This window comes from Artibeus jamaicensis, unplaced genomic scaffold, assembly GCF_021234435.1.
Source record: "Artibeus jamaicensis isolate MK-2021 breed Jamaican fruit bat unplaced genomic scaffold, CSHL_Jam_final scaffold_916, whole genome shotgun sequence".
Taxonomy (NCBI): domain Eukaryota; kingdom Metazoa; phylum Chordata; class Mammalia; order Chiroptera; family Phyllostomidae; genus Artibeus; species Artibeus jamaicensis.
This window is the reverse complement of record NW_026522059.1, coordinates 50746018-50765273: the sequence shown is the minus strand read 5'-3', so window position 1 is coordinate 50765273 and position 19256 is coordinate 50746018. Positions and strand designations below refer to the sequence as shown.

Genomic DNA, 19256 nt, shown 5'->3' with positions numbered 1-19256 from the left:
AATCCCACAGAAATGTGAGAAATAAATATTTACTGCTGTAAGCCAGGGAAGTGTTGTCATTGTGTGTATGTTACACAGGAATTTTGCAGCCTCAGCTAACTGATGGAAAGTGTCAAATTTTACTGTGAGGACCAAGGGTTCTCATTATTTGCTGCCTCATTACTTTACCTTTGAAGAATTTTTTTATTCTTACCTGACTTAGTTTTTTATATACTCAAATTATAAATACTATAGGCAATAAAATGTGTTAATTTCTATAGTACTTTATAATGTCCTTGGATTACAATTAATGAACAAAAATCCAGGATTTTATTATATATTACAGTTAGCTAATATTCTGGTATGAAAACTGGTATCCATATATTTTTCTTCTGAACATTTATTTTAGGGGGATTTTTGAAATGCTTGAGGGTTAAAAAGAAATTACCAGATAGATTGTTTCCCTAAATGCGAGTTTGTTTTGAAAAAAAAAAAAAAAAAAGCAATGTTCTTCATTCTCCTAAAGGCAAAGAAAAAATAATTTATCTGAAGAAGAATATAAAAATTTCGTCAAACAGCTGTCTTTGTCCATGTTTTTGAGCTATAAATTATATAATTAGAAAATAAAAGATTGAAATATACTGTAAAAAGAAACATGGTAAGATTTGTATAAATATTGCCATAATGACATCATAGCATACCTATATTTAAATTTTCTATTTATGTGGAAGACATTTCAAGTAGATAGTCATTTGAATAATTTCTAATTTTCCTTTTGAATTTTTAATAATCACCTTTGATATGAATAATTCCAATACTATAAAATAAATAGCATAAAAATTTTTAAAGGCTTAATTCTATTTTAAGAAGCTGAAACTACAGAATTTACAATATAATTATGATATAATTATGTAAATGCTTTTTAGAAAAAGTCAAATACACATATTATATAATGTGTGTGTATATATCAAGGTCATATATCTTGTGGTGAAAAAGTATTAAAACCGAGGGCCTTTATGATTTTGATTAAATTTAGTTTTAAATTCTAGCTCTGAAAATCATCTTTATCCACATGTGTGTGTGTCTATATATATAGTCATAGACTATATAGTCAAAGGCTATGACTATGAGGGATATATGTTCATATATATCCCTCCAGATAAATAGAAAGCCCAAAAGGCAGCAGAGGACAGTAGCCTGGGCCTGGCTAATGGTCACATGGACTGACATCTGGCAGGCTGTTACATTTCAGCTCCTGAGCCCTAAAGTGAAATGACCTCTTGGCTACTTTCCCATGAGAATGGACAAAAGGACACCACAACTGCCCACAGAGCTGTCTGCCAGACCTAAAGAGATAATTTGTTATTAGCCTTACCTCACCTCTGCCCAATCAGCTTCCAGCAAGACCCCTAACTCCTTAAGTCATGGTGTCTTGTGACAACACCTGGGAATCCCGTCTTTAGACCATTAGTTCCCCATTCTCTGAACTGGCAAATTATTTAATAAACCCAATTTCTATATTGCAAACTCATGCTCATAAATTTGGGGGGCCTAGGCTGTACAGGCAGATGGACTCAAATATCGGGGTCCTGGTAACAGTATGAATTAGATATAAATATTGAGATATTTTATTAATAGTCGTATTAACAATTAATTTAGTGCAGAAGCACAATTATTTAGGAACAGAATGTCTTCTAATTTTTTAAAAGATTTTATTTATTTATCTTTAGAGGGGAAGGGGGGAAGGAGAGGGGGAGAGAAACATGAATGTATGGTTGCCTTTTGTGTGTCCCCTGCTGGGACCTGGCCTGCAGGGAACCGGCCTGCAACTGAGGCATGTGCCATGACTGGGAATAGGACTGCAATCGTGTGGTTCGCAGGCCGTGCTACATCCACTGAGCCACACCAGCCAGGGCAGAATGTCTTCTAAGTTTATAGAGAAAATACAGAAAACAAGAGGAAATTATTTCAGCAAAGGTGACTGTCTTTTATCACACAGAACATAATTTTCTAGCATGCAGGCCACCATGCATATGCATGGATTGTGCAGATTTCCCCCAGATAATGATTTAAATTTATATTTATTGAAAGCTATGGAGATAAAATGAAACATAATATCATTATAATTGCTTCTAACATACTTAAAATGTTACCTCATAATTTATTATCCTCATAGATCTATATTCCAACCATGATTTCAAAATATATTCTTACTATTCTGTGTTTTTAGATACACTGAAGTAAAAAAGCTTTTAAGTAAAGAAGCTTTTAAAAAATACTCTCTTAGCATTTCTCAAATTCAACTATTTAAAAAAACTACCAGACTATAACAATTTTAGGGAACTAATGAATTCAGAAAACCTACCAGAAAAACAGTAAGATTATGAGGAATACTGTCTTTTACTTCTACTAGGTGTAAGAGTCAAGATTTATGGTGTTCCATACATTGCAATAAACTTTAACCTAGGACGGAAGTCCTCATGCCCCAGTTATAGCCAGTGGAGCTCTTGTAGTGGGGCTCACCCTCTGGGCCTCAGCATGACTGGGAGTGAGGGGGGTCTACAGTGCCTTCATCCTCATTTTAATCATTAGAGCTCAAGCATTACCTGTGTGAAACAGACAAAAGCACTGTCCTTCATGTTGTTGTTGTATGAAATTTCATGCTTTAAAAATAAGTTATTCTCCTAAATTATCAAGGGGAAACATAGATGTCCATTCATTCAGTCTCGCCTCCCTGCAATCAATGCAATCTGTACACCTGGGCTAGAATAATCCGTCCACAGTGTCCATCTGCTTTAGTTCAAACAGGCAATGGCACTTAATCACATGGTCCAGTTTTAGTTTCTCTAGTGCTGTCCTACTTCCCCCTCCTGTACTCATTGTTCACTCATAGTAAATACATGACGAGATTATTTTCATGTTCAATTTGTAACGGTGTATTTGACCTCATCACCATGCACATCGTATTCTCGGGATGCAGCACAGAGTGATAGATGGCCAGTGCAGGGAAGATTTTAAAAACTTAGAATCTGGAGTTTGTCCAGGTTTTCTCTGTCTCAGCCACACACTGTCCTACAAGTTTTATTCTGTCAAATATACATTTGATCATTTCCTTCTTATGTCTTAAACCCTTCAAAAGTATTCTTTTCTTAGTATGAAATCCAAATTCTTAAATGGGCCCCCTTTCGTAATCTGGCTGTTGGTTACCCACAGACTTGATTTCTCATCTCCTGTGACATCAAATAAATGTCCTTCTTTAGTGACAAATATTTGGAAAATCTTACCTTTGGTATCTCAATTTCTGTAAAGCCTTCCTTGAACATCCAAGACTAACATGTATACCCCTTCAGAGCCCCTCTATAAACAGCAAATTTTCAATAAATATTTGAAACTATTACTCTTAAAGTCCCTATTTACATGGAAATCTATCAATATCTGCAATTAATTAATGCACATTTGCATTTTAAATGAATTCGATGGCAACAAATCTACAGTTTAAGATATGAGAATTATATAAGATGTGTGTGGAAAAAGTCTAGCTATTGTTAATATAGTGAGAACAGTTTGAATGGCATTGATGTAACCTGGCAGTCAAGGATAGTGGACTGGAATGTGCATGTGTGAACGATGACTTCTCTGTACTAGCCAGTGGAAGTGGCAGACACTCTTGAATGAGCGTGTGTACTGTGTGGCCTTCACATTAAAAAATAACTGGGCAAGTAGGGCAACCAATCTGCATCCAATTTTGCATTAAGCTTGAACATTCCTTTGCAAAAACTATTCGGATAATTCAGAAGGCTACAGTTGTGGCCAATTGGCAACTTCAGCATTACAACATGCCCCCTCATGCATCACCTCTCTGGTAGAGTTCTTTGGTGAAACATCACATCACCCAGGTGACTGAACCCTAATACAACCCATATTTGGTGCCCTGAAACTTCTGGCTTTTTCCAAAGCTGAGTTTCTATTGAAAGGGAAGAGATTTCACACTGTGTATGAGATTCAAGAAAATAGGACAGGGCAGCTGATGGTGATTGGAAAAACTGTGTGAGGTCCCAAGGTGCCTACTCTGAAGGGGACTGAGGCATCATTGTCCTATGTACAATGTTTCTTTTATCTTGTATCTTCTTCAATAAATGGCTGCATTGTTCATATTATATAGCTGGTTGCCTTCTGGACAGACCTCCTGTAAGTATTCAATATCATACTTTGACACGTTAGTAAGAAAACCTTTCTCTAACACTGTCAGGCTGCTTTTTCACAAAAATGAAGTTTACAAAGATCAAGCTGTGTTGTATATGGCAATATAGCAACACCAAAGGGGAAAAAAAGAGTGTATAATCAATTGCTATGTTGCTAATGTAAAGCAACATTTGTGGAATACAGTGCTATTCCATGTGTCTTGTACTCTCTGGGAAATCCAGGAAAATTGTTTTCTCTGGGGACTTTCATGCACAAGTAATAAATAATGAGAACCAGCTTGATATTTCCAGACATCTCCCTGCTCCCCAATGTGTAGCATTTTAAAATGATCTAAAATCATTCTCTCATTTCCAGCCATAAAAGTTCCTGATCTGGTGTTTTAGTTTAACTTTTCATTATTGTTTATTTTGTTTTTTTCAAAATTTCTTATAAATATGAAAAGGGGGTTTTAAAATATATTAGTGTGTCAATTCTCCCCTTTGTGCTGTGTAAACAGTGCAGTATTTGCTTCACATATACTCAGCCACTCAGAACACCATTCTCCCCTTTCCTGGAATCTATACTTTATCATAAGACCGTCAGTTTGCTTGCACAGTCACTTCAAAGCCTGATCAAGATGCAGAGCACAAAAACAAAATGTGTACAGCTAAGGGGTACGAGTAATATCAATACCTAAACTCTAGCATTCAAACATTCTAAAAATCTGCTGCATACATCGTTAAGGATTCTTTCCACACACATATAGAGAAAAAATAACTAAGCTTTATGGAATTATTTAATAAATTATTAAAATGAAATATATTTTAATTTATAGGTAACAATGGCCATTTTTGTGTTTGAAAATAACTTCTGGGCTCACTCCATGTGGCGACACAACTTTTTTGCAGTGAGGTCAGCGCAGTGGTTTGCCCAGGACTCTCCGGGTCTTGGCCAGTTGTGCTGATGTAATTTTTAATAGCTCCCCCTTTCATGCTCCAAGAGTCACAGTTTTAACAATGATACTATGTTAATTATAATGTGTATAGATTATTTTCAATCCCTCCCAAATATCTAAATGCCTTGAAGTTAGATACTTCCAACAGCAGTCAGGAATGGAAGGATAGTGATTACTACTCCCGAAGGTCTTGGGGTTTTCTTATGGGTCAAACTCATACTGACTAAAATCTCATATCCTAGTTAATAGTTTACCCTGGATGGTATCATGACAATTTGCTTAGCTTCTCCTGACTAATCCCTCCTGCCCAGCACACCCAAGCAAGAAGTCTACATGTTGTGTAGACCATCCATATCATCATTATACACAATGTAAAGAGAAGCTCAGAATAGATTCAGGCTTTCAGAAATGTGTTCAGATGAATTGTGTTTTCCTCTTCTCTACTAGTATAAGATACATATTCTTTCACCATGTGATAGTATTTGGTGGCAATGATATTCCTTTTTAAAAATCAGACTTTGACTTTTTTCTCCAATCATATTAATTTATCTTTAAAATTACTTATATTAATAAATATATATGGATTTGGTTAATAATTAAATTACTAAGTTCATTAAACTGATTTAATACTTATGAGCCTGTGCTGATTTTGAAAAGTATTATAGATGTACACACACACACACACACATACAGAGGAGGGGAGAGAGAGAGACTTTAGTTTATAGGAAAAGTTTATATAAGTCTCATATGAAAGCTATTAAAGGAGCTGTTGGCAACTGAATATCTGGCATTCCATATTTGGGAGAAATTTTTGTCATTAGGCAAAAGCAACACACTGGACAGTCAAATCTGACAGCATATGTGTGCTATTTATTAATTTTACAATTTCAAAATAAAAAGAAACATTGGCCATCTTTAAATAGTGTGAGATTTTGTGTGACAATTTTGGTTGCTTAGTTACAAAAAATCATAAGATCTCCAAACATCAGCCCACATCTTACTTGACTGTGAGCAACTGGATGTGTCACTAGACTTGCATTTTACCGAGATCAAAATAATCCTGCTGTCTGTACAGTCTGCCTTTCTCACATATTTATATTACTGTCACATTTTATTTGCATCTGTTTTTGAAAATCCTATACAAGGCTTAATTTCTAGGTAAAATATAGGTTTGCCAGTAAAGAATTACCCTTCATCCTTAAAATTAGTGAGAAGGAATGCATCAGTTCACTTCTGAGACCGCACTTTGATAAAGGAGAAAGTGGAGTGAATCTAAAGAAATGGTGTCATTATGGGAAGAAAGAGAATGGCTTCTGTTGGGGACCACAGTGATCACAAACTGCAGCAGCGACTGCAGGACTGTGTGATATAGGATATTAGTGGTGGGGAGGGGGTCAGTTGAGCTTTAAGATGTTTGAGACATGACTAGCTGAGAAGGTGCCCTTCATCACTCGGTACACATAACTCCCAGAGACATAACCTTTATGAAAAGGGCACCCAATCAGATAGTGTAAGAACTTATTAAATTAAATATTTGCAAGGATTATATGCTATGGCTAGAAACTTCAAATACTCGAATTCCTCCATTCTATAATCCTAACATATTACTTGTAAAAGTAAAAAATATGCTTTATCTGCTTTCATATTAGAAATGCCAATAAAGAAAACAATGAAAAGAACATTTTGTTCAAAAAAGTTTTGAGAAAGAAAATTTCCTTTCAATATACTGTCATACCTTTAGTAAAAGAGAAGAATGAATATATATGAATGAGGGGGACTCCCCCAAAATGGAATTATCTTCTGTAGGGCAGGCCCTTGGAGGTACATGCTTCTCTTGAAGTTGAGTGTTCTAGGAACCCATCTGTGTTACTCTACCAATTGGCATTGTTGTCAGAGGCTGCCCTTGGTTTCAGTGAAACTTTTTTGAAGATTCTTTGAATGCTTTCGCCCATTTCATGATGGGTGACTTACAAGTGCACCACCCACATCATGCTGAGTGTTGAGCATTTTTTGACCAAAAAACGGCATGACCCCTGTGCCCCACCTTCCCTGTTCACTCAATTTTGCCCCAGTCAATTTTTTTATGTTCCCCAATAAAAAAAAAGTCCTCAAAAGGAAACATTTTGCTGATGTGGAAGAGGTGGAACAGAAAACAGCAGAGGCACTAAAAGGCATCAAAATCGACAAGTTCAAAAACAAGTGAAACCACAAGTTTCCAACAAATGGAAAAAAATGTCTCAATAAGTGTATTGCATCAAATGGAAAGTACTTTGAAAGTGACTGAAATTCAAATATATAAGAATAAATACACCATTTTTAAGGAATACATTCTGTTTTGGGGTCCCCTCTCATATTTATATATATACATATATATATATATATATATATATTCAGTTTATATGGTTCTAATGTTTTGTGGCAACACATCTGTTATATTGAAATTTTATTTTTTAATTTTTTAACATTTTTATTGTTGTTCAAGTACCGTTTTCTGCCTTCCCCCACCCCTCCCCACCACCCCAGCACTCCCCACCTCCTTCCCCCTTTTCCACCATTTGTTTTCTATAAAAATATTAAAATATAATTTAACTTTTATTAACAAAAATGAGAATCCTAAATTTGACACAGGATAACCAATTAAAATGCTGACATATGTTTGAAGTTATTTCAATAATTCTTTAATTAGAATGTCCAGAGCACACTTCTCAGAGCTGACCAAAACACGTTACCTTTGTTGCAGCATCAAAGCAGATAAATCCTGTGCTAAAGTCAATCGTGAGTCCCATCAGATGACTTTCTAGCACACATGCATAAGTCTTGCACTAAACAGAGTAGAAAACACTGTTAGTTTTTATGCGATTGATCTAATATCAGTATTAATAGCTCTTTATCCAAGACTGTGTGAAAGCTTCTTTAATAATTTCTTGCTTATATAGTAGCTAACTATAAAATCAGTAATTGTGTAAGGTAGACAGTATTATCAACAACATAATGTTAATAAAACAGAAGCCACATTGTTTCCGATCTTCTAAACGGTATGCAGGGCCAACTTCCCAATCTTTTGTAAAGGACTCTTTGTACCTTGTGCTATGCAGGCTCCCCTTCCATGTTGGCAATAAAACTGGTGCAAAAAATTTTAGGTGTAGACTAGGTTATGAAAGTTGTTTGGTCCTCCAGCTAAATATCACTACACTTTCATTAAAACAAAAGTGAATTATTAAAAATTAAGGTATAACTCAAATTCTAGGCATAACAGTTTTATAGGTATTATTAAAAGATAATTATCAGGCACATAAATAGATTCTGTGATGACAGCAAAAATATGCACAAAACATCTTGATGTTAATCATCTTTGTATGTTCACCCATATGGCATAAGCTATTTCCCAAAGACATTTACCACTTATTAGTTGCATAAAGTGTTGATTATTCATAAATCAACCATCGATGACTTTTCACATAATTATAGTTTTACTTACCTACAAATTTTGGAAAGACTAACATAATTTAAATACTGACATGTAAGAATAACATGTAAAATAGAAACTTGGGGCTTATAGCAACATGGTACATTTTTATGTCTGTGGGCCAGTTTTATTTGCATTACATTGCAAACTATAAGTGGGATTTAAATAAAGAAAAATAACTGCAATTAAACCAGGATAAAGAAAAGGAAGGAGAGAGAGAAATCCATCTTATATAAATTTTCAAAAGCAATTCTTATGCTTTGTTTTATGTTTTTGCAATAGTGTATATAAAAGGGCATTGAATGAATCACATTCTCACTATAATAATGAATAAATGCATTTGCCTTCACCAAAAAGCTATATACTATATTCATATGTTTAAGCCAACTTTGTATAGGAAAGTTATAGCCATGCCAAATTATTCATTTGGAAGGAGGATTTCAAAAAAAGTTTATTAAAAACCAAACTTAATAGACCTTTTAAATTCATTTGGGGTATGATTTTATTTAATATATGAGCATATTCCATGCTTGCATCTACTCATTACTGTTTTGTTAAAACTATTATTAAATTAAGGAATGTTCAAGGTTTCCTTTAATTTAGACATAATTGTTTGCTACTTTCAAGTACTATGATTTAAAAAAGAATATGTCAGGTGGAAACATATTTCTTTAAGTTTACAAGTACAAATTGAATTACATTGTCTCAATAATCATTAAATGAAAGTAAAATAAGTTGAGACATACTGAAATTTAATTTTATAATATATAAACTTAATAAGCACATATAATTAATATACTTAGTATGTTTTAATGTTAAAATATTTGGTTTGTGTAATTTCTATGTTTATTTTATAATAAAAATTGAATTATAGTTAGAAAAAAGCAAAACATTATACTTTTTAGGGAAGCTCAAATTAGAAACACTTTGAAATATTTTTGCACAATTATATATTATTACACAATATTTGAAGATACATCACACATAAAATACTTTCTAACATGTTCTTTTAGACAGTTAACTGCCTATAGCTTGATAAAATACATAGGAAAGAGTTTGAAATAATAATAGTTAAAGGAAACCAGTCTTCAAAAGAATTACACTTTTTCTTAAAAGTACTATTTTAAAAGAGCTATATTTTTTCAAATTGAATTAGTGTAAGTTCAAAACAATTGAACTCAGTATAAATTTAACATTTAAAATGTCAACTCCTATTAAAGTAAGATATTTTAATATATAATCTTTATTATATTTTTTCCATTACCATTTATGCCTCTTATACTCCCTTCCCCCTCAATCACTACACTGCTATCCTGCTTTCAGATGGTCTTAGATGTTGATATTTGAAATAAAATAATAATTAAGATAATTTATTTCTATTTATGATATTCAAGTATCTACTTTCTGTATTGAGGTTCTATATAGTTAAATTAGTAAAATAATATTTCTTTTTTTAAACATTTTTAAATAGTTGCAGATCAGCAGAGCTATTAGAAAACATAAGAGAAATGTGAAACAAGTGAAACTTTAGTCTTCTCCCTGTTCTCTCCCCCTGATTGCCATGACAAATGTGCACGACTCGATGTTCTGAATATAAAATTGTAATCAGAAAAAAATTAACATATGTTAAAAAGCAGTTTAATATATTGAAAAAAAACACACATTCAAGTCACCTATTGTAGACAAGCATTCTAGAACCATTCAAAGTTATATTACTACTTTCATATATTTGTTTACCAAAGTATTTACTTTTTTGTTTATTTAAGTCCTAGCTCTAAATCCTCCTGCATGTGGCACATGTACCATAACTATCCAGTTTTGCCATACGTCTCTGGTAGCAGTCAGTGGCAGAACCAGTATTCGGTAACCTGTGCCATTAATGATTTCTGAATTGGAGAGGCTGAAAGTTCTATAAAGTTTGATTAGATATAACTTTAGAGTTAATAAATAAAGTTTAATCATTACCTTTTGAATAGTCATGATGTACAAAATGCACTGTACTTCAGTTGCTAGATGAATAAAATAATCTCAAGCAAACTATAATTCAGTGTGAGCCATGCCAAGCACACATTACTCCAGCACATGACAGTGAGACCAGAGCTAAGAAAATAATACTGGTGATGAAAGTTATATCAGTGTTCATAAGTGGGAGGATTTGAACAAAATTGTTGTGGATGGAGTAGTGGTGATGAGTCTGGGCAGAAGAGACTGGAAATCAGGAAAACCTTCATGGATAATATGATCCATGTAAAATTTTCAAAATGTACGTGTAGTTTTGAAGGGTAGAAATGAAGTGAAGAGTTTCTTTCTAACAAGAAACAGCGTTATGTGTGAATGGAGCCATTTAGCTGAAAATCAGGTGGTCATGATGGGAGAACAGGAAACAACGGTCTTGTAAAAGAGTAATTAAATCAGAACATTTTCATTTAGATTTAAAGTGGAGCTGAATCTAATTAAAATTACCAGTTATAGTTTTGATGAGTGGTAAGAAATAGCCTAGAGAGATCAAATTATCAAAAATTTAAATGTTTCTCAAAGCTTCATTACTATTCATTTAATCACAATGGCTAATTATCAAATGTATTTGAGAAGGAGATCAAGACTCGGCGAACTGTGTTTTTACACTAATCTCAATGTATCTGAGAACTCTAGGCAAGTGGGCATGCATCTGTGTGAGTTGCGGACCCTAACATTCCATGGGCTCCCACCTGTATCCTTTCCACTTCCAGAAAGGTTGCTGTTTGGAAGGCTCTTTCCCACTGGGCAAGGTCACAGTCTAACTCCACAGAGAAGTAGAGGTCCTCTCCAGTCTCAGACTGCACAGTGAAACAGTGTTTCCGCCGATCCAGCAGGTCACTGTCCTGATGAAAACCTGAAGTTACACAGGCTGGCATACATCAATTCATATTGCTAACATGGTCATACCTTAAATCAGTGTCAATTAATGCATGGTGGAGATGCCAGTCATAAAGATTACACTCTTTATCACTAAAACTTCATTAAAATGGTCACTGCTTAGAAGGTGACTAAACTTTGGGTGATGAGCACATAGGATAACAAATGCTTTTTTGTATGTTGTAACCCCAATAAATTTAATTTTAAAAGATTATTGCAGCCGAAATTCCAGGCCTTAAAGTCCATGACTAACACAGTTCTCTGTATTGACATTGAAGCATGTCCGTAAAATGGAAGTTAGAATTTCTGACTTCGACTTTACTAGCAACGTTTCTTACTATACAAGGGATAACATAAAATCTCCCTTTTTTTCTTACAAAACTGTCGAGATGAAATTAAATAGAGTATCAGTTTGGCTCCAAGAGAAACAATAGGCTCCAGAATACTTTCTGCACATTGAAAGGTATCATTTAAAAATGGAAATAAAATACTAGCTAAGCATACACTTGTGCATTTTTCTCATTTATGACTCTTCCTTCAGTAGTATTCTCTAGTCTTTAAGATTTATTCCAAGTATCTTGGATACTTTCTGCAGATTAATAACCAAATACTGCCATTTATGGGATATGACTCACATTTATAAAGCAATATTACACAGAAACAAGATATTACAAATGTGTTTGCTAATAATGTATACTTTATTATAAAGTATTCAGATGTCAACAGGCATAAGCAAAGTGTATTTTTATTTAAAAAAACAAACAAAATAAACTATGTATTTATAATAATAACTGACCACATTGATATCACTACTCATGAATTTTTATTATGGTTTAATTATATAAAACTAAAGAAAGAAAAGGTTGTCAAATATTGGTGAGTTATTCCTACGGCAAGTTTCTACATCTACAGGTATAATTTCTTCTCCTGCCTATTACAGTTATGTAGCCTAATATTTGCTAATATGGTAAGTCACTTTCTTTCTCACCTTTCTGGATACAATGATCACTACTCTAATACTCTTATTTCCATCAAGTTAATGGCATTTTTAAAATTAAAAAATGGAAATGATAACAAAGGCAGGTGAAGGATAAATATTTTATATTAAATATAAATGTATAAACTGTCAGAACTATTGTTTTTTACTGTCATGTTTGCTACTGTTTCTTTTATTGAACTTGTGATAAATCAATAAATCATTGTCATTATACATAAAGTTGCTTAAAGTAACAAAACTGTGATTTCTTATGAAAAATGAGAGCAATCACATGGTGGAGTCTTCAACAATAAATAACTACTTTTATTCTTTTGTAATTATTCTAATAATTGAAATGAAAGGAAAAAAACATACCATCCAAATTAAATCCTACCAATTAATCTTGAATTAGAATTTTGGGATTAGTCAAGTATCTAATGGGACTTTCTATATCAAGCCCTATACAAATAAATGGTAGTTTTAATAATCTATTATAATAATACTATCTTTTTTTTATAAAATATTATTCTTAATATTTTTGTGTACTAAAATTTTTGAAATATGTCAAAATATTTTTAGGAATATTTTCCACCATTAGATATGGCAAAAGAGAAATTTGGGCATTTAACTCAACATATTACACATCTGATTCTGTATATCACAGAATGAAAAGAATATATATTATTCAGCCAGTATGATATATGTGGGAAAATCATGTTTATTTTTAAGTTACGTTGTAACAGAGTGAAATGCTGGGCCTCTGACTCCCTTTTCTTCAAACCTGCATTGTTCCCACATCCTTCTCACAGTCGTGCTAATCATTAGAGAAATTCTGCTTGTGACACAAGTTTAAAGGAAAAAAATTCCCTCCTATTTGCCTCCCACCCACTGCTTCATAACAGAACCCCAAACTCTGCTTTCTTAGGGTGGATTTGAGGGATAGACCTCTCCTCTTCTTTGTTGATGCCCTCTCAGTCAATCAGCCTTTTCTATCTCCAAAATCGGGTGCTTTGAGTTTTGGCCTTTTGAAGTATTGACATACAGAATTTGGAACAGTAGCAAGATTAAGTCAATTAATAATATAATTAATTATATAATTTCCACTTTTGTTTTTTCTGTGTAAGAATACATCAAAAGTAAGTGAAAGTGATGTCCATACATCTAAATGTTTTCATTTTTTACACCAATTGCAGATACTAAGATACCAAAACCATTTTGCTATTAAAATGTCACTTTATGCATGCCAGAGTATTTATTTTGAATATCATTAAATTTGTAAATTATGACATATATTCACAGGCAAATCTCATCATCTGAAAAGTAAAAGTTTTAACTTTCAAAAAATATAATTCAAATTAAAAATTAAACTAAAATATAATATATTTTAAGTATTAAGATTTCATTTAAAATAAATCCAAATAAACACTCTATACATGTAAATGAAATAATTTTTCTGGATATTAGTTGCCTTATCAGAAGAAAGAAAAATAGAACTTTAATTTTTCTCCTTCTTAGGAAATTTGAATCCCGATATAAATGGACATAAAGCAAACTTTAGAAAAATAACATAAAGCATATCTTTCAAATACACTCTCTAAATTAGTCTTTTTCATGACCCATCAAAATTGTCAATCACCTTCATTTCCCTGAGGAGGGAAATAGATCTTTGACACATCAGTCACTTCCACATTTTAGAAGCTGTTTCATCTAGGGTTTAAAACTCATTAGCTTGGAAGTCATTCAGTTTAGAAATAGTGCAGGCATTTTAAAAAATGGGATCATAACAGTTTACCTCAGGATCTTGTAAAAATTAAATGACTTTAAATGTGTATCAGTTAGAAGTGGGACTGGCTCATCATGTTAAGTGTTCCATAATATCACTAATAATTAACAATACTAGCCATCACTAATATTGTGTCATTAAAGCCTGGGTTATATCAGACTCTGAATTCTATATTCCAGTATATGCACACACACACATCCCTTTCTTTGTAGGACAGTGTGACATCGCTGTATAGAATGTATGATATGTATATTAGGAGAGTAAGAAAGTCTCAGTTTATTAGCAAAACTAACACTAGTCACAATGAAAGGGAAACATGCTTACTCAAGCTGATGTTACTTAGGCACATTTGACTTTTGCCATTCTCTAAATATTTTGTGTGTGCTGTGTCTGTGTGTATGTCCACAGAAATATGGAATTCTGTCCCAGCTTAAAATAGCTTTGTCTATGGTAACCCTGATCCCTATAGACATTTGTTATTCCTGTTACTAATATTTTATTTGATTGATATCACATATATTATAAAAAGCTTTTACAGACATTTCTTCCTTATCCATTCTGTATTGAGACAATTAAAGTCTAGAAAGTTTAAAATGACTTAATAAGTAAAGATACTGAAAATTCAGAGATTTTTAAATTTTTAATTAAAATATGTTTTCAAAAATGTAACCATTCACAGGTTGAATGGATTATTGGCATTAGAATGAATATTCTAAGATTAAAATCTTAGGTTTAGTGCTGTTTGGGAAAGGAGGCTTAAACAGGGTAGATGTGGTACAATTTCCCACAGACCACCAGAGCATCAGCAGACTGATAGTTTCAAAGAGCAAAAATTCTCCTTTGGAGCATCTGTCTTGGCACTAGAATTTATGTGATTCAGATGCAAATGCATTAACTGATATCTTAGAGCAAAAGCAACATTGTTTTTTTGTGACTCTGTTAGGTAGGAGATAATGACCCCAACCAACTTCCTGTCCTTCCAACAGGCTCCTCAGTTACAGAATCCATAACAATCTCCTTGTTTGAATCTATCCACCAGCATAGCTTAAGCTCCTTCACTGGCTTAATATGTGTTTGATTTAGCTTTCCACAAGATTTAGAAAAGGAAAAAGAAAAGAGTTTCAGTGAATACAACTAGCAGCCCACCTGGAAAAGTGTATGCACTTTCAAAGGAAGAATGCTTTTTTACATAATTGTTTTTTCAAAGTTTATAAACAATATCATATAATCAAAATAAAACTTGTATCCTGGCATTTGATTTGTATTCATGATTTCTTATTTAATATACTTGAATAAAATTTCACTATTATTTTATTTTTAATTCTCACCAGAAGAAATGTTTATTGCTTTTAGAGGGAGAGAGAAAGAGAGAGACATCAGTCAGTTACCTCCAGTACACCCCCCCCCCCCCCCCCGCAATCCATGAACAAATCCCAATCTAGGTATGTACCGTAACCAAGAATAGAACCTGAAACCTTTTGGTGTATGGGACAAGCTCTAACCAACTGAGCCATCCAGCCAGGGTGGTTTTAATTATTTTGACTGATATCAGGATTTTCTCTAAGATATTTGTTTCATTATTAAAACAGCTTTACTGACATAAATTAGCATTCCTGGGAAGAAAAAAGTAAACAAACAAGCAAGAGACAAAGAAAATAAAATTTAATTTCTTATGATAGTATTAAAATGGATGACTTACAAAATTACCTGTTTGAAATTAATAGTTTTAATTAATAGTTTTGAGTCTTATCTTCCAGATTTTAGTTCTAATATTTTACTTCTGAGGATAACTACATTACCCTAAAAAAAACCTCTCAAATCCATACTTAAAAATTTACTGGAAGAGTATATGGTTTTCTGGAGAAAGAGCTTTCCAGTGGGGAAAATGGACTCCTTCAAACTATACATGTGGTCATTCATAGGGTTGTAAACGGTAGGCAATGTTGCTGGTCATTCAGTCCTGCCTTCAAGAACTAATTCAAACAACCTGCTTCTAAATATCTCCAAGGAATGAAATTCTAATTTCTACCCTTTAATACACAGTATATGAAAACTATTCTTTAATCTTCTTTTTTTGAAAACTCAATGTCTCACATTTTTTATTCTTAATCTTTGTTCAAATGTGATTAAAAACATTAGGGTCATCACTTCTTAAAAAGTAACACTTTATAGCCTGGATAACAGTTGTAAGCATACCTTTCAGCTTTCTATTTATAAAACCAAATCAAGCACATTATTTTACCTCTCTCCATTGCTGCTGTTTTAGCTCTCTTTTTATTTATTTATTTATTCAAGAGAGAGAGGAAGGGAGTGATAGAGAGAGAGAGAGGGAGACACATCCATTTTTCTACCTATTTATGCATTCATTGGTTGATTCTTATATGTATGTGGTCTGATCAGTAATAGAACCTGCAACCCTGGCACATCAAAAAGATGCTCTAACCAATTGAGCTACCTGTCCAGGGTTATCTTAGTATCTCTTTACTGCAACCTATCCAACTTTTTCCTAATTCCTCGAGTAGTAAAGTCCACCAGTCAGCCAGAATAGACCTGTATAGATCTGGCCAACATGAGATATAAAGGGAATTACTCGCGTCACCTAAAACTACACTTTTATTTATATACCTTGCTATATTTTATCAGTGCTGTGCCCAGGGAGATAAAAAAAAAGTGCAGATCATAGTAGAAAGTACTATCTGGCTAGCAAATCATTCATAAAGTGTGTACAATTAATCTTGAGCATTTCATCAGATAAAGGAGAAGATTTGGGGCCCAAAAGTTCAATTACTACTCACAAATATAAATGATAAAATCTTTGGCCTGGCTTTTGATTTTGTCTCATAAAAATCATCACAGTCCTATTAGATGCTATGTATTTTGTTGTTGTTCTTGTTACTTCTTTTACAAATACAGTAACTTTTAGCTGTGGAAATACTTCCAGCAGAGTTCAAGATATCATACCCCCATTACTGTGTCAGAAACTATTTTACCCTTTTGCTATAGTAGGTATTCAGTTTATGTCAACCAAAAAAGTACTCCATGCCTGATATATGCCAGGCACTGTTCTAGTGTAGACACATATCACTGAGCAAAGGAGACAACATCTCTGCCTCATGGAGATTTTGTTTGATTGGGGATGAGAAAATTCACAGAGCAAACAAAAACTGTGTTTAATCATAATATGTCATCTGGTGATAAGGCCTATTATAAGCTTTTGGGAGTCCAGTCTCCAGGGCATTGCCATTCCAACAAAATGCTCAGGAAAGGGGTCTTTAAGGAGGTCCCATTTGAGGAGTAGCACGAAGTGAAAGAGCAAACCATTTAGATATTTGGGGAGGATGGCAACAAGTTAAAGAACTCAAGGTTTATATATGCCAAAACATAATAATGAAATTGCAGTGAGTTAGTGTGCAAGTAGCAGCAGACTAGGGAAGACAGGGGAAAGCATGAGGCAACACTTAGACATAAAAATAGGGGAAAAACAATTAGACTAAAGCAGTTGAGCCATGAGGTCACCTAACCAGTATCATGGCTGTGGTTTGGGATAAATTTTTGCTGATACAGCATATAAGTGTATGAGAGAGAGACTTGAGATTGACCCCAAGGTCTTGGAAGCAAGCAAGTGGAAAGTTAGGATGGACATTAACTTGGGTGGGCATTTGGATTGTGGGAGGGCATGTTAAGTTTGAGAAATCTATTAGATATCTATGCAGAGGTATCTAGAAGGCAATAAATACATTCGTTTGTAATTAAGAGAGAACTCTGAATGAATTCATAATTATTGGTATATAAATGTCATTTAATGTTATTGGCAATTGGTTGGGAAAAATTTTAACTACTGAGTTTCCATAAAGGACTATTAACATACTGGATCATTTTAAGGAACTTTTCGTTTTTCTCTTTCACTTTTCTACATAATAGTAAAACCATCAAACTATGTATTAATAAATTCCCTTTCACATATAAAAATAGTGTTATTATCATAAGTATATATAACAATGTATAATTTTAAAATATAACATATAAAGTGTGGCATATGTACATATATACTAGTAAAATGTGTTTTAATATAAAAACCATTTTTGAGAAATACATTCTGAAAATAGTTGATTATGGTATAGCTCAGAGCCATTAAATATCTGGAATAAGACACATTCTTCTTTCCTTTTGTATGTAATTCTTTTCCATTCCTGACATGTAAAAAGCTATGTGCCCTTTAGTATTCATTGTATCAGTTTATATTTCTACATCAATAATCTTGACTTTCTATAAATACAAAGCATGCAGGTATAATTCTGTCTAAAATAAGTTTTTATTTCTGCAATCAAATTTGATGAATGTTAGTGCCCATATTTGATCTGTTGTTATATAGCATTTATTATATCAGCTCTCAAATGATCAGCTCAATTAATAAGGACAGTTGATGTTAATTTATTTTTTTGTTTAGATGGTTATTGAAAAAAAGCCAGCAAGATGGGACAAGTGAAATAGGGAAATAGACAGACAGCTGAACAAATTGGATGAGCAATTTACAGGCAACTACAGGTCACCTCCTTTAGAGTTAACATCTAGGCCTCAGATGTATTTCAGCTCCAGGCGCAGAAAAGCAGCAAAATTAGGTGGATGATTCCATGGCCAGCTGAAGTGCCTAATGACACCCCTGATTCTGGCACTGACCATTCAGTAGAGACCATGACCCTGAAAAAGCACATCTGGAAAACTAGTGAATATTTTGCTGAAACCCACTCCTGTGGCCCTACCAGGCCTAATAAGGGCCAGGTCACCAACCTGGTAGCAGTTATGACTTTTGTTTATTTGAAAGCATTTCTCCAGATAACAAAAATATAGGGGAAGAGACAAACCAAATAAAATGAAGTTTAAGTATTTGTTTAATTCTATCATGTGTTTGCACATATTGTCCCTAGGGTCATTCTGATGAAATGTCAATGCAGATAGTCTGTCCACCTGCAAGTCATTTATTGATGAGATTAACCTGGGCTGGAGCTGCAAGCTCATACCT

At 33.4% G+C, this 19256-nt stretch overlaps 1 protein-coding gene across 1 annotated transcript in view; it reads right to left on the bottom strand.

Moving 5' to 3' along the window:
• The window catches only part of SNTG1 (syntrophin gamma 1), a 364140-nt gene that overhangs the window by 57217 nt on the left and 287667 nt on the right, over positions 1 to 19256 (bottom strand). The window contains exons 14-15 of the mRNA XM_053661064.1: positions 11291 to 11443; positions 7846 to 7938 (exon numbers count right to left, since the gene is read on the bottom strand). Of these exons, the coding sequence (XP_053517039.1) occupies positions 7846 to 7938; positions 11291 to 11443 (246 nt within the window). The remainder of the gene's footprint in view (positions 1 to 7845; positions 7939 to 11290; positions 11444 to 19256) is intronic.